This window comes from Capra hircus, chromosome 19 (assembly GCF_001704415.2).
Source record: "Capra hircus breed San Clemente chromosome 19, ASM170441v1, whole genome shotgun sequence".
NCBI lineage: Eukaryota > Metazoa > Chordata > Mammalia > Artiodactyla > Bovidae > Capra > Capra hircus.
The window spans coordinates 21,075,671-21,099,938 of record NC_030826.1 but is presented as its reverse complement, the minus strand read 5'-3'; the positions used below and the strand labels follow the sequence as shown (position 1 = coordinate 21,099,938).

The window sequence follows — 24,268 nt, the reverse complement described above, 5'->3', positions numbered from 1 at the left end:
TTTAGCTAATTTTTTTTTATTTAGGGTATCTCCATCTTTTCACCCTTAGCTAAAACTCATTTATACACATAACCAATTTAATATCTTGCTAAGGTTTCACAAAAGAGGAATGATGGCATGACACGAATGACATTTTAAATGTGACACTTTTAAATAAGCAATTAAATGGTACAAATGTATCATAATTTTTATAAAAGAGAGGTATGTTGTGAGCTAAAAAGCTTAGACAAGATCTGTGATCTATATTTTATACTTTAATACAAATTTTAGGACATAAAACGATATTCTCCATTCAAATCCACATTATTTTTATCTGAAACACAGTATTTATAAAATAAACAGCTCCTGCAACAAAATCAACAATAGAAGAGTTGTTTAAATTATTTTTTAATGTAGAGCCAATTTTCTTCATATTACCTATGAGGATTTAGCAGTCTCTTTAGGTTACTTGAATATAACCAAGAATGTCGTACTGATAAGTAAATATTACATATTAACTTAGTTAAACATTCAAGATAAAAGGACTGACTTCTGACTTAACCAAAACCCAAAATGAATTTTGAAAATATATTTTAAAATACCCTCCCAACCACTCTTAACACACTCCTTTATACAGCATGTTTCAGGAGTTGTAATTTTCTGTGCTTCCATAGGTCTTTCTACTGGGGCAGTCATTAATCATCTTCTTTCTCAATATATGTCTTTGCATTAATCCTTGCCATTTGCCGGGCCAAGTATCTGTCTCTTGCTGACATTACAGTCTCTTCATTGCTCCGCTTTGCAAACTTGTTCACTGTCTCATGCGGCCTCTTCTGTTCTTTGCCTGTCTCTTGGCATTCCTCTGTGATTCTGTGTTTTGCTCCCAATGACGCTTCAGAACTAGAGGGTTTCTCTGGGTTTCTTTCTTTGTCCTTTTCCATGTCTCTCATTTTACTGGCTCTTTCCTGGTTAACAAACCTATCCTTTGCCCTAGAATTTGGGCTGCTTTCCTTTCTATCTCGATTTCTTTCTGAAGATTCAACACTGACTTCTCGTTTTTCTCTATATTTATCACTGTTTTCGTATCTTTCTTTTCTTGCTTTCACATGCTCTTCCTTTTCTTTGCTTTTCTCTTCCTTCTCGCATCCTTTCTCATTGTGTCGGTCATAATTATTTCGTTGTCTGTATCTTTCCTGTTCTCTGGAGGGATATTTCTCCCGTTTCCATTCTCTGTCATTTCTTTCTCTCTCATCTCTTCCCCTCAGTCTCTCTTCTTGTTCATGCCTCTTCCAGTGTGAATCTCTGTGACTGGACTCTCTGTGCCTATGGGAATCCCTTTTTTCTTTTCGAGAATCACGGTCAGTGTGATAGCTGTCCTGCTCCCTGGCTGGTCTCTCTTGGTGTTGCTCTTCCCTTTTCTCACGGCCTCCTGACTTGGAATTTTTTGTGTGGCATTGGGTGCCATGTTCTCTTTCCTCACTAGATGACGGTGAGTGGGTAGGATTCCTGTGATGCTTGGAGTCATTTTTTAGGGTCTCTGTGCCCTTCTCCCTTCTACAGTTCCCTTTCTTTTCCTCTCTTTCATCATTCTCACTGCTCTTAGCATCAAAGTCACTGTCTGCATCTGGGTTTTCCTCTACTTTCACACCAGTTTGGCGAATGCAGTTCACATGAGGTATTCTGCTCTCTGAACTTACTTCATCAGAATATCCTTTTGATTTCTCTTCCTTTATCCCAGACCTTAAGAAAAATAATGTAACACAAAATGCCACATTATTAATTATGGTAAATAAATTCTATAAATAAATTCATAGAATTTTTATCAGTACTTAAGTCAATACACTTACAACTGTATATACTTTCTGATTATCCCAAATTCAAAAAGGTACTGATGTCTATTTACCTGGTAAACATCTATCATTAGTATATTCTAATCATTCAGATTATCTTCAATATTGGTAGAAATGAAAAAGTAAAAATCAGCCCTTCTGTATAGACCACTAGAACCTTCAGGTAGGGGTCTGTGGAAGGTTTTCTAGAACCTTCAGATGGGGGTCTGTGGAAGGTCTTCCTTTTTGCCAAACATAGATAACAAATTGGAGAAAGCAATGGTAACCCACTCCAATACTCTCGCCTGGAAAATCCCATGGATGGAGGAGCCTGGTGGGCTGCCATCTATGGGGTCGCACAGAGTCGGACACAACTGAAGCAACTTAGCAGCAGCAGCAGACAACAAATTGTTAGGAAAAGGCATATCCTGGAATAAGTACTAGTTTTCCACAAGAGGTTCAAGTTGTGGCTTTTTGTTGGATTTTTATTTTTCTTTCTTTCTAAAAAATACTTAAAGTAGTCCTGCAAAAAGATAAATTTTTTTCACCACAAAATGGTGACAAAATCTAATTCTAAATATCACTAAATAATCCTTCTCATGATTGAAAAGGCATCAGCCTCCTGCTATACACCTCAGCATCTATTACAACAAAATGGAAATATGTGAATCCATCCAGCTATTATGATCAGTTACATTAACACTGTTTACACCACCTACATTTTCCCAGCTGATTAGCATGGTTAATTTATTTACATTACTCACACATTCATTCTCAGTATCACTTATTCATCACACAAACAAAGCAACAACTATGGTTCTCAAGGAACTGCTTTCCTTAGATACAAATTTAGGACAAACTTTACCTTCAAAGTGGGTATATATATATTTATAGCATGATAATTTCACTATTCCTGTATCTTATGGGCTTCCCAGGTGGCACTAGTGGTAAAGAACCCACCTGCCAATGCAGGAGATATAAGAGATGCAGGTTCAATCCCTGGGTCAGGAAGATCCCCCTGGAGAAGGGAATGGCAACCCATTCCAGTATTCTTGCCTACAGAATCCCACTGCCAGGCTCCCAGGACAGAGGAGCCTAATGGGCTACAGTCCAAAGGGTCGCAAAGAGTCAGACATGACTGAAGCGACTTACTATGCATAATATCTTATAATTTTATTAAAAATTCCTCCAATTCTTACTTTCTAGACCAGTACTAATAGAAATGCCAAAAGAAATGAGGAATTCCCTGGTAGTCCAGTGGTTATGACTCAGTGCTTTCATTGCTGAGACCCAGGTTCCAACCCTGGTGGGGAATTAAGATTCCACCAGCAGCATAGCATAGCCAGAAAAAAAAGAGTCTACAGAAATGGTAATGTCCATATCTGTGCTTTCTAATATTGTAGCCACTAGCCAAATGTGAGAATGGAGTACTTGAAATGTTGACTGATGAAACCAAAATTTTAGATTTAATTTAAACAGCCACATGAAACTAGTGGCTACATACTGGATAATGCATTTCTAAGCCCCTGATTATGTGCATCTTTATGTTTTACAGAGGCTAGGTCCTATTTATGAAAAGATACACTTCTCTTTTTACATACTATCTGAACATGCATGCAGAATTACTATAATAAAAATATCTTGAACTAAAAAGCTGTAAATCTCTAGTTATTCATTCAATTAGGTCAGGTTTGGCTAACAACAAAATATGCAATACTACAGTCCTCTACTTCCAGGAAGTTTAAATGATTGTGGGATCATATCAGAACTTAAGGACAGTATCCTTCTTCTAAATAGTCCATATGCCACATCTCACCTGGCTTCACGAAAGCTGCATGTAGGTACTTCCTCTTCACCAACTGCTTGATTTAATAGGTGCCTATAAAATCCACTGAGATCCCTCTGCTTGGTTACATCCAAACGTGCTAAGAGAATGAAAGCAAAAGTGAGAATATTTATATTCAACAAGGCAAAACGTAGTTCAGTTTTACAGGCACAGAGTATATAACATAGTGTATAAACTGGTCTTTAGATCTATATAGTCTGCAGGTCAAATCTGGCCTGTTGCCTTTTTTATCAATAGATTTTTACTGGAATGTAGCCCTGTTTATTTACTATCTCGTCCTGAGTGGTGCTCTAGATGAACACATAGTACATCCTGAGACCAAGTCTTACACATGTGGTTTTTGTCCATTTAAAATTGGTAAGCACTTGACAAATAAGCTGTTTATAATTACATATTTTACTTAGATCATAAGAAACGACCATGAGTAGAAAGTACTGCAGTAAAGCATTAAGATATTTTTTGGCCTCTGCACATCTTTGTTCTTTCTTGAATTAATGTTATTCTTTTTGTAAATGCCTCATTAATGTTCTTTGCGTGATGTTAGTTTTCTCATCCCAGGAAAATATAACTAGGATTAAATCTCAGTTTATACTCCCTTTGACAAATGCTGTGCTGTTATGCCTTGTAATAGATGTTTTTACATTTGAATTCATTTTCTAAGGCAATGACTGGTGATGATTACAGTTTTAAGCAACAAAATGAGATATAACTAGAAAGTTGAACAGAAATAACAGCTACTAAGAGTGCAACTGTGTTTTTACCTAAAGTCTTCTATTTTATAATACTATATAACATCATATACCTTATGACAACATTATAATCAAAAAGTTCAGTGACAGAACAAATGGCTACCACAGGGCAGAATTCTCCTATTTCTATTTCCTTCTACCCTTCTCCCTCTTTCATTTCACCTTCGAGTGCAGCAGCTCTTCTTTCCCTTTCTTCCTCTTCAGCTCTCTCTTGCAGTTTTTTCTTATAAGCAGATGTTACGAATGCCTCTTTATCATCAAATTCTCCCTTTTCCATTTCTCGTTCTCTCTGTATTTTCTTTTCCATTCTTTTTTCTTGTTCCTTTTTTCTAATTTCAACTGCTTTCAGTAAGTTGTGGATGTACTTGGGCTAGGGGAAAAAATAAGATTATTTAGGAGAGAGTCAAAGATAATGAATTGTTAATATTCTACTGTTACCATGAATTAAGATAAAAAGTCAAATTAACAGGATCAACTTCTCAAAATTCAATATAAATTTACTAGCAAGATTGAAAATAAAATTCATTTCAATAGAAATTTAAGTATAGACAGAATTATTCAAAACACCATTTTTAAAAAAATCTCAAACTAAATAGGTAATTTTCCCACTGTTTTTCTCATCCTTTTTACAAAATGGTATTTTTTTACTTCTTCAGATATGTGAACAGGAAAGCTTTCCAACTAGTTTTTCACATTAGTTGAAATACAATTATTGAAAATAGTAGCTTTAATATAATTTTACACCACTACTTTATTTTAGATACTGTAAGATGTAAAGATCCTTAAAAACCAATCTGTGCTTTGTAAAAGAGTAAGAGTGGTAGAAAATTTGAACTTATTTCATTCAATCTCCACACCTTTACATTTTCATCAAACTAAAAATCTGATCGTGATACAGATGGATGATTCAGTTATCAGCTAGGAAGCAATAAAAAATTATAAAACAGAAACATGAACAGGAGAAGCAATACAAAGACTTTCAAAAAATAATCTGAAAAAGTTTTAAGGCAAAAAACAAAATTTATAAAATTGTTAGATAATTCTCTTGCTCCTGGTTATGATACTTTATATACAGCTTCCTAGATTCTAAAAAATCTACACTATCTGGAACTAGGGGCTCTTTATATTTTATATACCTAAAATTTTTTTGTCAGATCATTCTCATGGTGAAATAAGAGTAAGATACAAAATGCAGGGGAAAGTCAAAGAAAGTGTATTTTCAGCTACAAACCTTTCGGTCTTTTCCCAAAAGCAACTTGGGGTTACTTTCTTCCTTCTTTTTCTGCATTTCATCATAAATACTGTCATATTCATAAACAGTAGAATCTTCTGCAAGAGCCTTCTGAATTTCAAGTTTGGTCTTAAAAAAAAAAATCGAACATATTTCAAAAATATGGGCCAACTAATAGATACCAGAAAAAGTCTTAAGTAGTTTTTTGGGGACAGGATCATAAATCAGAAATATATCATAAAAATTGTATCAATCACATTTTAAACTTAAAACACTTAGAATAGAGCCTTACACAGAGTAAGTGTTAATTAAACATTGTGCTGTGCTTAGTAGCTCAGTCGTGTCTGACCCTCTGCGACCCCGTGGATTACAGACCCGCAGGCTCCTCTGTCCATGGGATTCTGCAGGCAAGAATACCAGAGTGGGTTGCCATGCCCTCCTCCAGGATATTAAACATTATTTATTATTACCTATTCACTTAAAGATAAATGTGTGTTTAGTCCCTCAGTTGTGTCCAACTCTTTGCGAGCCCATGGACTATAGCCAGGCTCCTCTGTCCATGAGGTTTTCCAAGCAAGAATACTGGAGTGGATTGCCATTTCCTCATCTAAGGGGTCTTCCTGACCCAGGGATCGAACCCGAGTCTCCTGTGCCTCCTGCATTGCAGGCGGATTCTTTACCCGATGAGCCATCAGGGAAGCCCCCAAATAAATAGTTATCTGCATCAAAAAGTCAAAAGGACTAGGGTATGACTTAGGAACATCAAACCTTAATTTTGAGATGCCTATATTATACTACATATTAAACTTTCATATCATTTTTAGTTGTGTTATCAAATAAAATGTTCAGGTTTCAAATGGTATGAAATACTTTTTAATAACTGAAAATTGCTTTATTTTTAGAGATGTCACCTCTAGAATTTAAATAGTATATTCACTAAGGAAATTACTTTGGAATACAAGTAGTTTTAAGAATTTTTTGTCTGATAGATTTTTCTTTAAAAATAGTTTAATAATTGTAAGGAACTTTTTATTTATTTTCACTGAAGTATAACTGACATAGACTATGATTTGACATTTGTGAAATGATCACCACAGTAAGTCCAGTTACCATCCGTCACCATACAAAGCTACCAGAAAAAAAAAAAAAAACTTCCTCAAGTGACAAAAGCTTTTTAGGATTTACTTTAACAATTTCCAAATTTGCATACAATGTCTATAGTCACTACAGACTATAGTCACTATGCTGTATATTACATCACCATGACTTTTTAAAAAAATAACTTGAATTTTGTACCTCTTGATCCCCTTCATCCATTTCACCAAGCTCCCCAATACACTTCCCCTCAAGCAACTATCAATTTCTTCTCTATGAGTTTTGTTTTGTTCAAATGTTTTGTTTTTTAAATTCCATGTATAAGTGAAATCATATGATATTTGTCTTTCTCTGACTTATTTCATTTAGCATGACACCCTCAAGGTCCATCTATGTTATTGCAAATGGCAATATTTCGTTTTTTATGGCTGAGTAGTATTCGTGTGTGAGTGTGTGTGTGTGTGTACACTTCACATCTTCATTATCCATTCACCCATCAATGGACATTTAGGTAATTTCCATATTCTGGCCATTACAAATAATACTGTAATGAACACAGGGGTGTTTGTATCTTTTCAAATTAGTATTTTCACTTTCTTTGGATACACACACAGAAGTGGAATTGCTGCATCCTGGCAGCTCACACTAGCAGGAATTATTAAACCATGCAACCCACTGTCAGACTAAGTCATCTGAAAGCAGAAATGGGTTTAATCTAGAATACAGCAATAAGGGACTAATTCTTCAGTGTTTTTCTCCCTTAAAATTTATACAAGAAACCTGAAATCTATGCAAATCAAGAAACATCTTACCCATTTTCAGAAAACAAGCATCAAGATAAAATTATTTAATACACACCTACTGTGTAGTCTCAGTTGCACAGATCCCAAAACTGATGCTTTTAATGTGAGCTGAAATAATTACTTCATCAAATACATTTAATTCACCCTTTCCACCTTACCTGTTTCATTGCTTGCTTCTTGGCAGCTTCCCTCTGAAGGCTTTCACTCACGGAGGTCTATAAAATAGGAAAATGATGTCATAGTTTAAACCAATTTAAAAGTTCTTTTCCGGTATTCTGGTTGGCAACTAGTTCCTCACTTATGGTTAAAAATACAGTATTATGAATCAACATTTTCAAGGAGACAAATGAATTTTTAAGTCATCAGGATGTAAGAGAAAATAAATTAGTATGGGACATGAGGTAACATGGATTTTTAGTCCCAGCTTCAACATTGTTCAACTTCTATGGATTTCAATTTGCTTTGTGTGCATAAATTAATGTGTATGTGCTGAGTTGGGGAGGATTGGTGCCTTCCAATACTAAAATGGCATAATTCCCCCCAAAAAATGCACATTATTTTAATATTCAACACTGAATATAGTATATCACACTCCTAGTACATGCTGACAGATTAGGAACTGCCAGAACTACTTGCCGTTATAATCATTCAATAAATATGTACCAAAAAGCCTACCATGACATTGTTTGAATTTCTGAAGATAGCAGAAAAACAAGAACAGTCGCTATGCTTGAGAGATAAATGGTCTGAAAGGAAAGAAAACTGAAGAGATAATTATAAATATGATAAGCAATATAATAAAGGGATTAAAAAAGGGGGCTGTGAGACTAAATGTCTGAGGAATCAAGAAAGACTTCCCAAAAGAGATATGACATTAGACCTCAATCAAAAGGAATTTCAGAGAAGGCAAGAAAAGTACAGAAAGCAGTAACCACAGAGAAAAGTAAAGACTTGCAGCTAAGAAAAGAAATAGAATACTTGGGAAAAACTGTTTGCCTAAAAGTTTAAAGTTTTGTAAATATCCTAACCAACATGGAAATGCAACATAGGAAAGGGGTGCATTTTATGTTGTGCAAATTATATCTTAAAAAATACTCATGAACTTATTTTTAACTGAAAATATAATCCTCAGCTCTAGAACTACAGTTCTCTAGCCTACTGACATTTGCTGCTTTCAGCTGTAGAGTATCAATTGATGCATGCTTGTTTTCCATGGCAACAAACAGAATGAATGAACTTATTTCTAGTTTTCTATGACCATGCAGATGAGTAAAACTAATACACAAAAGCCAGACAGTAATAACAGAACACTAATAAAATAAGTGTACAGGCACAGACCAAGTTTATTTTAGGTGACAGTAAACTGACTCCAACTAGAGGAAGAGAGATTGTTAACAAAAACATTAATAGTAACTAAAATCTATAGTGAAAGTGAAAGCTACTCTTGTAACACCATAGACTGCAGCCCACCAGGCTCCTCTGTCCATGGAATTCTCCAGGCAAGGTTATCAGAGTGGATTGGCATTCCCTTCCCCAGGTGGGGGGTCTTCCCGACCCAGGGATTGAAGCTGGGTCTCCTGCACTGCAGGCAGATTCTTCACCATCTGAGCCACCAGGGAAGCCCTAACATCAGTAAGAGTCAGATGCTAGTATGCTAAGTATATTACTTGTGTATTGTAGTATTACTCATTTAAATCAAAGTTCCTGTTATGTGATGACACATTTTTCACTCATTAGAATATAACTTGTAAACATGAAAATATTAAATATTCTAGTAAGCATATCTCATGAAATTCTTTCCAATGCATTTTGTTTGTTGTTTTTCACAGCTTGCAGGACCTTCATTCCCAAACCAGGGACGGAGCCTAGGCCTGGCTGTGAAAGTGCCAAGTCCTAATCACTGGACCAATGTCTCAGTCTAATTAGTGTATGCTAAATTTATTTTTCTTAATCGTTGAGTCAACAGTGTCCTCAGGATTGACTAGAAGAGTAAATCCCCAGATGCTGGACTTTTGCTAATATTTTTATTATGTTTTCCTACCTCTCTTCCAGTCACCATTCACCTATTACTTTCAAACTGGTTGCTTCAACCTGAACTACTGAACTTGAAAAAAAAACAAAATACAAGGCTATTTTTTAGATGTTTATATAATGTAGAATAAGCAGAAGGGAAAGGCCTCTCCAATCTAAAAAGGTAAGCACATTTTGAGACATCTCAAGAGACTTTGTTTTCATGTTTATAGCTGTTTGGAAAGATAAAATCTGACCTTTGAAAAAATCAGTTGCTATTACTTACAGGAGTGATAACATATGGAGAGAGTGATTTTACATATCCTATCCACCAACTTGTACCCCAGATTCCAAGAGCATCAGTGGATAAAGAAGTAACTGAAACTAAGCTGAAAAACTCAGGGAAGACTATCTTCTTTGGAAGTTCATTTCTGTTTTCTAGCTAAAAGAACTTAAAATGATTATTAATGGTGATGGCTAAAATGCCAACAACTTGTTTAAACACAGATAACTTAAAAAACTGAAAACAGCAGCAATAAAACTTTTGTTTCAGTAGTAGTGATTCTATATAAAAATCAGTACATGTCTTAAATAACATTTTAAAATCTCCTACATAACAAACATAAGAAACTCTGGTTCAGATTCATATTAGAGATGGTAAAATTAAATGCACGATCAGTAAGACTTTATATTTTAAAGGTCAAGCCTTTCTAGGTTTTAAGAGATATTCTTAAATTACAATACTAATACAAATGTTAAGACAAATTTAGTCTGGTTTCCACGAGAAAGGATATGCAAGAGAAGATAAAAATGAAAAAGGTTCTCCTGCATAAGTCAGGGAAGGTTTCATTTCACTGAATTCAGCAAAAAAAGAAACCGATTTCATACATATGCCCTATGCATAAAATAAAACTAAGATATATAATAACTGCCAACATGTCAGCCTCTAAATTTAAGAGATCCTAAAGGAGGAAGTGCAGAATAATGGTCACAAGTGTAAGCTCAGGAATCTGACTTTCAAACTGTTCTCTCTTACTAGCTGTGTTATTTCAGGTATGTTACTCATCTACACAATGGTATCCACCTCACAAGGTGGTTTTGAGGATTAAATGAGATAATATGTAAACACTACTTTGCAAGTATCTGGCTTAAAGAAGAGCTCAATAAACATTAGCTATCATTACTACCATTATTATTACTATGCTCATATTTAAGAACAGTAGTCAAAAGAAATGCTTATATTTAAACAAATGAAAATTAAGTTATGTGAAAATAGTAGCTATAGGTTTTTTTCCCTTGGAGTATTACAATTAAACCAAGGCATTCACCAAAAAAGCATGTACACTATGTTCCACTTCATCAGTGTGTTTAATAAATATGAAATTGGAATTTACATGAAGTCGTAGTACAGTATGATTCAATTTGCAACAACTGAAATAGAAAAATATAGTCTGTTGAATATTTAAAAGGCGCAAATATTTTCTTTTGTGTGTTAAGATTCCTTAGGTTTCATATTCAGGACGCCAAAACACAGGAAAATGGAGGATGCATACGTTTGAATCCTTCACAAGCAATGGCAGCTGTGGCATAGTTAGAAATGGGCATTCTAGAACTGAAAGTGATTTTACTAGCAACTATAAATGAAAATACATTGCCCCAAAGCATGAGATTAGAAAGAACTCTTCTCTTTTTGCGGGAGTCCTCTGCTGTGATGCTAGTCAACACTGGATGATGGGAGATGACAGCAAGGAACGACTGAATGAATGGACTTCTTTGCACCTTCAACAAAAGAATACTGGTTAAGTAACTCAATGGAAAGTTCTCTAGCCAGCCCATTAAAAACCTGCTTTCAACAATATTTAATGGTATGGGGAAACTTTAAGGCTACACCCATGTTAGTCCTTGTTCACTATTCAAGTTCAGTTCAGTCGCTCAGTCGTGTCCGACTCTTTGTGACCCCGTGAATCGCAGCACACCAGGCCTCCCTGTCCATCACCAACTCCCGGAGTTCACTCAGACTCACGTCCATCGAGTCAGTGATGCCATCCAGCCATTTCCTCCTCTGTCGTCCCCTTCTCCTCCTGCCCCCAATCCCTCCCAGCATCAGAGTCTTTTCCAATGAGTCAACTCTTCGCATGAGGTGGCCAAAGTACTGGAGTTTCAGCTTTAGCATCATTCCCTCCTAAGAAATCCCAGGGCTGAGCTCCTTCAGAATGGACTGGTTCAAGAAGCCACCCAATAACCACCTCCCCTCATCCGATGGCCACACTGCTTCTTGTGTATTTCACCTTGACTCAAACCTTCCCACTAAGTCCTTTAGGAACCCCACATCCTCATCCTCTATGATGAATTTTTCTTTTACTTCCTTGACTAAAAACTGACTTTTCTCTAAAGACATCTTTCTTTTGAAGCTGCTCACAGCTCACACACCCTGTACTTCAGATTAGGAAACTGTGTGTCCTCCTGATTCTAGTTTCATCTGCTGCAGGTAAAAATCCCTGTTTCTATGAAGCTCATAGTATACGACTGTGCTACACTTAGCCCCCTCTTCTCTCAGTTTATGAATCCTTTATTACTTGAGCTCAGTCTTCCTCTCTACTGAGGAACACCATGCCATCTCTCTGGCATGCCACCATCATCCCAGATAACCCATGCCACAAATACTGACATTGTTTTCCTCATCTCCAGTTATGTTTTACAAGGTTTTTAAGTTTCCCTTTTAGTTGTATCATATCTGAGTGCAATTTACTGATGATTTCTTCTCTACTTCAGCCACCCTCTCTCATGGTCACTCTTGTCATTATCTTCCACTGACTCAGCTCTGAAACTATAAACTTGGGCAACCCACCTGATAACCACCACTACCCTTCTACCAAATTTCACTGAACATGAGATGTGCATTATTTCACGTTTTAACACTGCTGACGTTGGATACAGCTTACAATCAGTGGCATCGTCTAATTATTGTTGAACCAAAGGTATTAATACCTTAGTCGATAATACTGCCTGCGTGTGTAAATAGTAAGTTACCAGTGTCAAAACTTGTAGAATGAGCATCACTGAGTGTTCATGCTGTGATTCTTAAAATTATGCAATTTTGTAGAGATAATTTACTTTTGATTGCCACTTGGGGTTATTACTTCACCACCTCCAAATACCCTCCTTAAAACCATTGGGTTTGATGTCAAGAGAATGATATAGTGTGGAAATACATAATCTGAGTGAAAAAGCGAGTCCAAAAGAGACTCTAGATTTGAAAAAGCTTTATAAATTCCTTAACCAACTAACTTCACTTATATTTTGCTTTTTATGTATGTTTAAGATTAACCTAAATTTAAAAATCTGTATCTAATTAAGACTGAAAGAACTCAATACTGTATCATGTACTAAATACACAATTAGAATTCTAAGTGACAAGACTCATATTTGATACTGTTCTTTTAGGTAAACAATCTGTCTGCAATGCAGGAGACTTGGGTTTGATCCCTGGGCCAGGAAGATCCCCTGGAGAAAGGAATGGCTGCCCATTCCAGTATTCTTGCTGGGAAATCCCAGGGCAGAGGAGTCTCTCTGGCTACAGTCCATGGAGTCGTAAAGTGTTGGGCACAACTGAACGACTAACACTTTCACATAAAATAACAGTGCAACATACATGTTTTAGATTTGAAGAAATACAGTGGTTCTCTTGATCATTTATTTCCACTGTATCTTTTCTTTGATTTTATGGATAAAATAATTTCATTTTCTATTAGAATCTCTATAATAAATCGTCGACTATTCTTGCCAATAATCTTAACTCCTTTGCTATACTGCCTATCTTCTGCACTCATCTAACAAACCCAGTCCTGAATCAATCCAACCATGTATTGTCTATATTAGGCCTGCTGAGCACTTCTGGAAAATATAATTTCTTATTTTCTAATTGTAATTGGGCCCTAATACTACCTACAAATTCTTCTTTTTCACTAGTCAAGACTATCTTCTTTCTCTACCAACTATATCCAGGCTCCTCTCTTTTTAAACCTCTTAGTCTTTTGTCAAGGCCCTGTACACACATTACAGATTACTGCCACCTTTCAAAACTATGAAAAATTGTTATGTACAAAAAATAACATCTGTGAATTCATTATCCAGCCTAAGAAATCCCTATATATCCTTCCCTGATCTCATCTCCTACTCTTTCTACTCTGAATTTTGTTTATAGTCTCCTTACTTTAGTTTTGCTATATACTGAAGGTGCTCAGGACATGCTACCTGAAAATATGCTGCTTTGACATTCTGATATTGAGTTAAAGACACTTGAGAAACAGCAGGTGCAAGGACACTCTGATCTTCCTTCTCCCTAAGGTAGGAAATAAAATTCACACGGGAAAGGTGCCTTCCCTGTACTAGGAGTTAGAAGCATTATCACCAGAGATGGGGGAGTCAAAGTCAGGAGAAAGCTACACAAACAGATCTTGTTTGCATAACTCTTTCTTTAGTCTGCTCCAAATTTTACTTCTCCACAATTGCTCCCTTTGTTAACCAACTATATAAGCGCTTAGTCTATTCACTTCTTTGGGTTTTATTTTTTCTTGTGAAGGCTCCAATATACATGTAAAAGAATTTCCTATTCTTTCCTCCTGCTAATCTATCTTACGTCAATCCCAGCTGGAGTCTCTGGTAGAGTAGAGGAATAGTTTACCTTCTCCACAGTTTACATCTCTAAATGATGTTGCTTTATTTTACAGATTATGAACTAGCATCCACTCCTCTGCTGATGATCATCTGGGTTTTCCCTTTCTGCAAACAAAAAAGCTATGAACCTCATTGTGTGTGTGTCCTGATATACATGTGCAACCATTCAGGAGCAGAACTGCTACACTGTAGATTATCTTCAATAAATAGCGATAAATTATTCTCTCAAGTAGTCTAAATTCACACTCCCATTTACAGTACATAAATTCCTACTATTTTATTCTTGGGAACATTTTATATTATGGAACATCTTATTCTTTAAGCAATTTTATGGACATAAAATGATTTTATTTTGCATTTACCTTATCATTAATGAGGCTGAACATCTTTTCATGTATTTATTAGTTAGCTAAAGTTTCCTTTGCTGTGAAAAACCTATTTATGTCTTTTGTACATTTTTCTGTTTGGGTTCTTTTGTTTTTCCTTAATGATTTGCTGGAGTTCTTGGTATAGTCTGGACAACAATCTTTTGTTTATATGGTTACAAACATCTTTCCTCTATGGCTTTATCTTTTCCCTTTTTGAGTGATATCTATGATGTTGGCATCTTTGAAGAGAAACATCAAAAAAAGAACTCCTACAACTCTCTCACAAAACCTAAAAACCTTAAGTGGGCCAGAACCCAAGCTCAATTCTCTCCTGTAAGAAAACAAAGATCCCTCTCCCCCTGACCCAAACAGCCACCTTAAGAATCCTGGCATCCCTTTAGAGCCAAAGCGGTCTACCCTTGTTGCCTCTATCCACATTCATTCCTCAACCCCAGCATAACCTGGCCTCTATCCCTACCACTCCAGTGAAACTGTTCTCTATAAAACCTCTGCTGTTAAGTCTAAACAATATTTCAGGCATTTACCTTATCTGACCTTAGAAATATCTGACATAGTTGATCCTGGCCTTGCTTTAAACTCTGTCCAGGGAGTTCCCTGGTGACCTAGTAGTTAGGGTGCTGGGCTTTTGTTGCCGTGATCACTTCAATCCTTGGTTGAGGAAAACTGGGATTCTATAAGCCACGGAGCATGGCAACAAAGCAATGACCAGCACCCCCAGCCCCCCTGCCCAACAATACAAAAGGGTACATACATATTCAAGCATATATATCAAATATCAGAGGATATTTAAAAAGGAATGGGAGAGGGAATGAAGAGGAAAACTGATAAAGTAAGAGTCTTTGCAGGCTGATAATGTGAATGTGCCTTGAAATGAGAAGTATGGCTAACAATTCTGTTTCAAAAATGAATCTTACTACATGCATAATAGTTCTTTCCTTGTCAGAGATGTCACAGTTCCCGAAAGACAAACACACATGTGCACAAGCATACAGAGACAGAGAAGAAATGTCATAAAGCAAAAAGTGGGAGAAGCATAAAAGGAATATAAATAAAAGTGTAATTTTGGACTCCTCATAAGGCAAAGAATAGCTCTTTAATGTAAAGTACTTTAGTGTAAAGAAGCAAGGATTAAGTGGAAAAAAGAAACTCAAACATGATTCTCAATATCCTATGATGCATCAGTCAAAAAGTTGTAGAAAAACATTTTGTAAGATTTAGTACTAATAAAAACATTTATTATAATAACATCTCTTCCAATTATTGCTTAATTTACCAATAAAAGGAAAACTACTATTCCACTTATTTCCCAAAGGAACATCATTAACCCTGTTGGTAATAACCAGCACATTCATAAACAATAGTTGAAGGTCTTGTAATCCTCCTCCTCACACAGGCCAAATTTTAATGAAATACACTTGGTAATGTATTTTTTTCAAAAGACAAGCAACAGTTTGGCACCTAATATATAATCATAATGACTGAGTCAGGTGTGCAGTATTCCCAGTACAGACTTTATTAGAGTTCCAGTTATACATACACAATCTCTTGACATTGAAGATGTAGTTCTTACAGATAAAACCCAAAGGCAGGAAATGAATCTCCTCCCAAATGCTGCTTCTTATCTTTAAAGTAGCCTCAAATTATTACTAAACTAATAAAGTAATTTTGTTTCAGAAAGTGATCTGATCTATTTTATTTTCAGTTTTTGATAAATCCAAGAATGAGATGGGGGATTATTGCTTTTTGTCTGACTACACACACTGAAACACAACAGGAAAATAAAGAAAAAACTTTTTTTTAATGGTTTTATGGTGAAGCTAGAATAAGCAATATCAAAGTTTGTCGGTGAATGAGAAAGATGCATACAGTTTTAGAAAAACAGAAAGCTAATTCTGTTATTTAATAGCAAATGTAGAAGTAAAGTTTTTACCATTTTCTAATCAGAAACTGTCAGTTAAAAATGATGACTAAAAAGGGTGCAATGAGATTGTATGGAAATCAAATAAAACAATGCAAAAATATAATTATGGTTATTACTGCCTTTTTTATAAAAATTTTTTCTAATATAATGATTCTGAGTTAAAGGCCACAACCCAAAATGAAGATCAAGATTCTATTAAAAAGTCTTAAAAGCTACCAAATTCAACAGTCTACCACAAAGTGGGATGGAGACAGCACAAGAAACTTTCAGATGGCTAGTGATTAATGATGACAGCTATTGCACACAAAGAAGATATTATTTTTATTGTAGCAATACAGCTACCATTTGGGCTTCCCAGGTGGTGCTAATGGTAAAGAACCCATCTGCCAACACAAGAGACTCAAGAGACATGGGTTCAATCCCAGAATATCGGGCAGATCCCCTGGAGCAAGGCATGGCAATCCACTCCAAGATTTTTGCCTGGAGGATCCCACAGACAGAGAAACCTAGAGGGCTACAGTTCACAGTGTCGCAGAGTCAGTAACAACAAGCGACTGAGCACGCACTCACAGCTACTATTTATGATACTTCTATTCTGTGCATGCAATGTACTAAGCACTTAAGGTATTTTTGGTTCTTTAAATATTTAGATATTACAGAGGTTTTTTTTTTAATATGGAACTAAAACTAAGAGATTAAACAATTTGCTCAAGATCTCGGAGCTAGGAAAGCAATGCAAAGTTTCTGGTTTAAAGTGGCAGATTAATACATGCTGCAGCCTCCTCTTCCTCTAAACCCATGGAATGACAGTAAAGAAATCCATAATCATGCTAGAAAATAAGAAAGCATACTGTCAACAGACTGGAAACTTGAGGAAGACAGAAGACTAGAAACCAACACTGCCCAGAGGCTGAATGCCAGAAAAGATGGGTATGGTTCCCAGGGTACTACATGTTCTGATGTAAAGGGTACAAAGAGCAGAAGACAAAGACGAATTAATTGGCGTTTTTGAATTAGAAGCAGCAGTGCAGGTGACCCATGTTACATTCTACCTTTTTTGGAAAAGGCATATTAAAAGATTTCATTTCTGCCTTTAATTAAGAAAAGTGAACACATGACTGCTCAAAGTTTACAACACCAAGGATAAAGAGAAAAATCCTAACACCACCTGGGAAAGAAGCTGAGCATGATGATTACTTACAAAGAATTGGACTGAAACCAGGGCCCTCCACTTGGAAATAATGAGATAAAAGGAAAACAAAGTATTAAAGTTTGGAAGGAAAATAATTTTGAACTTGTAATTCTATATGTAGCCAAACTATCTTTCCAGAGTAAAGGTAAAATAAAGACATCTGTAGATCTTCAAGGATTTAAAGATTATCACCCACAGATACTCTCTAAAAGAATTACTCGAGAAAATACCACTGGAAGTACGAAGAAGTAGGATGCAGAAATCAATAATGAATGAATGGCTTAAAAAAAAAAAAAAACTACTAAAATCTCAGATGCAATCAACCTAGCAGAAAAACAGAAAATAGGAGGGAAAAACTTGCTAAGGTTTTTGATTAAGAGAGAATGTAACTTGCTAAGGTTTTTGATTAAGAGAGAATGTGAATATTCTAATCACCATTAGAGTAATATAAGTTTAATTACTGTGCTGAAATTTTAAGGGTAAACATTAAAACAACGGAATGTGAAACTCTTGGAGGTAAAATGGAACAGCCACCATCGCCACAGCAGCAAAACCTTAATCCAACAACCAGAAGGAAAAATAAGAAATAAATAAGACTAATAAGCGGAGAAGGCAATGGCACCCCACTCCAGTACTCTTGCCTGGAAAATCCCATGGACGGAGGAGCCTGATAGGCTGCAGTCCATGGGGTCGCTAAGTCGGACATGACTGAGCAACTTCACTTTCACGCATCGGAGAAGGAACTGGCAACCCACTCCAGTGTTCTTGCCTGGAGAATCCCAGGGACGGGGGAGCCTGGTGGGCTGCCGTCTATGGGGTCGCACAGAGTCGGACATGACTGAAGCGACTTAGCAGCAGCAAGACTAGTAAGAAAGCATAGTAAACAAGAAATACAAAATGACAAGAATAAGTCCAAACATCACAATCACTTATTTAAAAAACAAGGACAAAACACTGCTATATCCAAGAGATACAAAAAAAAGTTAACAAGTAAATGAATGGATGAATTCAGAAAAGCTGAAAATAAACAGATGATAAGAGAGACAGCACAAATAGGCTAAAAAAAGGAAGAACAGAGCAATATTAATTTAAACAAATCTTAAGTCAAGGCAAAAATGGAACAACCCAAGAAGATACTAATGAATCTTTACAAAATTAACATAGTTTTAAATGTATAAAATTTATTTAAAAAGAGAAACCAGCAAACTGTAACCATCGTGGTAAGCTACCATACCATCCTCAGAAAAATATCGAATAGATAACAAGTGAGAAAGGGTACAGACTTGAACAATATAGTTAAGTTTGGATAGGGAATGGAAACTCATTCTGGAGCCTGAGAGATGCAGCCTATAGTAAGTAATCAGTAGGGACTGGCAGAAACTATAGCTAACCAGAGTACAAGCCCCACCTAAAGGTAGTCACACTTCAAAAAAATTAAAAAAGATTGTCATGACAGATGGCAACTTGCTTGTGTCTATTAAATAACTGAATGTATGACTATACACATGAATATGAATATATATTCATATATATGTTTATAAGTGTTTATTACAGTACAAGTGTGTGCCATACTTTAAAGAAAATTTGAAATATACCTGGATCAGTCACAAAACCTGTATTAAGCCATGAAGGAAATGTCAAGACATTACAAAAAGCAGAAGTCTCACATGGACCATGTTCACAGGCAAAATGCATTAGCATCAATAACAGCAAACGGAAAGGAAAAAACCAGATACCTGGAAATTACAATTCTAAATGATTCTTGCGTTAGAAAAGGAGAATCAAAATAAAAATTATAAGTTCCTTGTTAAAAAGTATACAACGAGGGTCAGCAAATAACAAAGCCTATGGCAAGCAAAGCAGGACTATGGAAAAATTTATAGCCACTAATAAATGTTTTAGGAAACAAAAAAGATGTTCCACTAATGAATGTAAGAAATAGACAAGAACAAAGATTGTATGGAAATAACAGAGAACAAAATAAACAAAATAGAAAAAGATAACTGAAGGACCAATAATCAGAAAGTTAATTCTTGTAAAAGGTAGTATAATAGGCAAACTTTTGCCAGGTCTCATCAAGGAAAAAGAGAGAAAAATAGCAAATAAACAACATGGTGGGGGGTTGGGGAGACATAATTACAAGTTCAGAAGAGATTTTTGGTAAGTATTTTATTATTAAAATCTTCTACAAATATACTTTGAATTCCTAAAAAAATGAATGATTTAGGAAAACACAAATAACCAAAATTGGCTGAAAATGTAGAAACTGAAATAGATTAAAAAAGGAAGAAACTGAAATAGTTAAGGACCAAATGCAAAATATTACTGTGTATTTTAAAATATTTTAAAGGAACATATTTTCTGTTAACTGTTCTAAAGCAGAGGCTATCAGATGTTTTAGTCTCAGGACAATTTTACACTCAAAATTATTAAGGACCCAAAGAACTTCTGTTTATGTGAGTTATACCTATTAATATTTACCATATTAGAAAGTAAAACAGAGAATTTTAAATATTTATTAATTCATCAAAAAATAACAATAAACCCATTTCATACTCAAAACAGTATTATGAAAAATAACTACTTTACTAAAGAATTTAGTAAGAAGAGTGGCAATGCTTTATTATCTTTGCAAGTCTATTTAACTGAAGACTGTTGGGTTTTCTCATACTGCTGTCTTCAATTTGTTGCAATCCACATGTACTGCAATATCTGGGAAACTCCACTGCACATTAAAAAGAAAATGAGAGTGAAAAAAGGCAAATTAATGTCTTAGTATCGCTATGAAAATAGTTTTGACTTTGCAGACCTCATGAAAGGATCCTGAGAACACCCAGGAGTCTCCATATTACAACCGGAGAGCACTGTTATAGAAAAGAAAAAAAAAAGATGGAGAGCTACACAAATATCAGATAAGAACAGTATAAGAAAACTGTAAGCCAATGTGACTTTAACAGCAAATACTTACCTTATAACATACACAAAAATTAGCTCAAAACTGATCAAAGACCTAAACCGAAGAGTTAAGACTCTTGGGGAAAAAACAGGGGAAAAGCTTCATACATTGGATCTGGCAATGATTTACTGGGTGTGACACCAAAAGCACAATGAAAGAAAATGTGATAAACTGGGCTTCATCAAAGTTCAAAATTCTGTGCATCAGACAAAAATCAACAGAGTGAGAAGGTAACCCAATGAACAGAAGAAAAAGTAATTTATCTAATAACCAGAATACATTCCTACAACTTAACTTAATAATGGGCAAAAGGACCTCAACAGAGACTTCTCCAAAACAGATCTACACGTGAGCAATAAGCACATGAAAGATGCTCCACATCATCAATTATTAGGGAAATGCAAATTAAAAGCACAATTATTAGGGAAATGTAAATCAAAAGCACAATTAGATATTACCTCACTACCATGAGAGTGAAATGAAGTGTTAGTCACTCAGTCTGTCTGACTCTTTCCGGCCCCATGGACTGTAACCCAGCAGGCTCCTCAGTCCATGCAATTTTCCAGGCAAGAATACTGGAATGGGTTGCCATTCCCTTCTCCAGGGGACCTTCCTGACCCAGGGATCACACCTGGGTCTCCTGCACTGCAAGTAGATTCTTTACCATATGAGCCAACAGGGAAGCCCAATCCCTGAGAATAGCTATTATTAAAAAAAAAAAGAAAAGTCAATAGTAACTATTCAAAGTTTTGGAAAGGATGTGGAGAAACTGGAACCACTGTTCACTGCTGGCAGAAATGTAAAATGGTGCAGCCACTGTGGAAAACAATGTGGTACCTCAAAAATATAATTACCATATGATCCAACAATTCCACTTGGGTATATACACAAAAGAACTGAAAGCAGGACTCAAAAGACACTTGGACACAAACATCATAGTAGCATTACTCACAACACTCAAAAGCTGGAAAAAACCCAAGTGTCCACGACAGATGAATGGATAAACAAAATGTGATACAGACACAAAACGGAATGCTATGCAGCCTTAAAAAGAAAGGAAATTCTGACATGGATGAAACTTGAGGACATTATGCTAAGTGAAAAGTGAAGTGAAAGTTGCTCAGTCATATCCGACTCTTTGCGATCCCACGGGTCATACAGGCCATGGAATTCTCCAGGCCAGAATACTGGAGTGGGCAGCCATTCCCTTCTCCAGGGAATCTTCCTAACTTAGGGAACGGACCCAGGTCTCCCACACTGCAAGCTGATTCTTTACCAGTTCAGCTACAAAGGAAGCCCAAGAATACTGGAGCGGGTAGCCTATCCCTTCTTCAGGGGATCTTCCTGACCCAGGACTCAAACTGGGGTCTCCTGCATTGCAGGCAGATTCTTTACCAACTGAGCTATCAGGGAAGCCCATGCTAAGTAAAGGCGGTCATAAAAAGACAAATACTGTATGAGTCTTCTCCAACACCACAGTTCAAAAGCATTAATTCTTCAGTGCTCAGCTTTCCTCACAGTCCATCTATCACATCCATACATGACTACTGGAAAAGCCATAGCCTTGACTAGACGGACCTTTGCTGGCAAAGTAATGTCTCTGCTTTTTAATATGCTATCTAGGTTGGTCATAACTTTCCTTCCAAGGAGTAAGTGTCTTTTAATTTCATGGCTGCAGTCACCATCTGCAGTGATTTTGGAGCCCAAAAAAATAAAGTCTGACACTGTTTCCACGGTTTCCACATCTATTTCCCATGAAGTGATGGGACCGGATGCCATGATCTTCGTTTTCTGAATGTAGAGCTTTAAGCCAACTTTTTCACTCTCCTCTTTCACTTTCATCAAGAGGCTTTTTAGTTCCTCTTCACTTTCTGCCATAAGGGTGGTGTTATCTACATATCTGAGGTGACTGATATTTCTCCCGGCAATTTTGATTCCAGCTTGTGCTTCTTCCAGCCCAGCGTTTCTCATGATGTACTCTGCATAGAAGTTAAATAAGCAGGGTGACAATATACAGCCTTGATGTACTCCTTTTCCTATTTGGTACCAGTCTGTTGTTCATGTCCAGTTCTAACTGTTGCTTCCTGACCTGCATATAGGTTTCTCAAGAGGCAGGTCAGGTAGTCTGGTATTCCCATCTCTTTCAGAATTTTCCACAGTTCATTGTGATCCACAGAGTCAAAGGCTTTGGCACAGTCAATAAAGCAGAAATAGATGTTTTTCTGGAACTCTCTTGCTTTTTCCATGATCCAGTGATTTTGGCAATTTGATCTCTGGTTCCTCTGCCTTTTCTAAAACCAGCTTGAACATCTGGACATTCATGATTCAGAGTTACTGACCAACTTTCACTAATTTATTCTGCATCAACAAAGAACATGAAGATCTCATGGCTTACAACACAAAGGTTTATTTCTTGCTCATACTACATTGTCCACTATGAATGGCTATAGGTCCACACTGTCTTCATTCCAGGACTGAGACTGAAAGTACAGTCCCTATCTGCAACATGCTGCTCAGATGGCAGACAGGAAAAAAAGGAATGACTGAATCATATGACTCTCAAAAGCTTCTGCTCAGATATAGCTTATCACTTCCATTCACATTCTACACTGGTCAAAACAAGTCTCATGAATAAGCCAAGGGTCAGGAAGGATACTCTCCTGCAGGGAGGGTCATCTGATGGGAGGACTCTATAGAGATGGACCCAGTTAGAGAGGGCTACCCAGTAATTGTAAACGTAACTTGGGGATGACCAATCTGCAGCAAAGGGCAACTCCCTGAAAAAAAGGTATTTACCATGAACCTAGAGCAAAAATAACTATTGCTATATATCAACAATAAATGCTTAGAAAATTAATAAATGTAATAATAAACTTAGAAGATCTCAAACATATGACCTATGAAGCCAATTAACTATGTCATCTTCTTAGACAAACTGCTTGTTTCTTCCACTGTGAAGATAACGAAAATCTATTTCATTGATTCTAAAAACATTTTTTCATACTTTAACCTCAGAAACTGATGACTTCTTGAAAGAACAGCTGTTTCCCAAGAAGCAATAATGTAGTATATGAAAATTTTTCATTGACACTTTCTGATAACATCAAGAAAGCATCAAAGTATCTTACACTTGATAAAATACGGTAATATTTAGTGTTACTATGATGATCACATGAACTAATTCATATAAAAGAGCACTACTTAATATACAGCAAACTCTCAATAAATATTAATTTTCTTATTCTTTGTCCTACTATATTTAATCATATATATATCAACTCACTCCAGTATATATTTTGATTATATATAATCAAAACAGATTATACTGCTAGAGCAACTGAAATAAAAAGGCAATGAAGCAGGATTAGAGAAAGAAATAAAATGGAACAGAATAGTCAGGGATACAGACCCACAAATTTATACGAATTTAATATATAATAAACAAATTATTATGTATTAGAGAGGATAGCACATAATGGTAGTTCTCATCGTATCATACTCAATACCCTCCTTTTATAGGAAGTATTTGTAAATGTCCGTTGTGTGTTTTAGTCGCTCAGTCCTGTCCAACTCTTTGCAATCCCATGTACC

The 24,268-nt window shown here is 36.0% G+C and overlaps 1 protein-coding gene across 2 annotated transcripts in view; it reads right to left on the bottom strand.

Moving 5' to 3' along the window:
- The window catches only part of NSRP1 (nuclear speckle splicing regulatory protein 1), a 41,868-nt gene continuing 17,600 nt past the window's right edge, over positions 1 to 24,268 (bottom strand). The window contains exons 3-7 of one of the 2 annotated variants that reach the window (XM_005693285.3): positions 7,691 to 7,747; positions 5,635 to 5,763; positions 4,566 to 4,773; positions 3,625 to 3,733; positions 1 to 1,719 (exon numbers count right to left, since the gene is read on the bottom strand). In XM_005693285.3, the coding sequence (XP_005693342.2) occupies positions 675 to 1,719; positions 3,625 to 3,733; positions 4,566 to 4,773; positions 5,635 to 5,763; positions 7,691 to 7,747 (1,548 nt within the window). In that variant the 3' untranslated portion in view covers positions 1 to 674. The remainder of the gene's footprint in view (positions 1,720 to 3,624; positions 3,734 to 4,565; positions 4,774 to 5,634; positions 5,764 to 7,690; positions 7,748 to 24,268) is intronic. The other variant, XM_005693287.3, reaches the window with a different exon arrangement.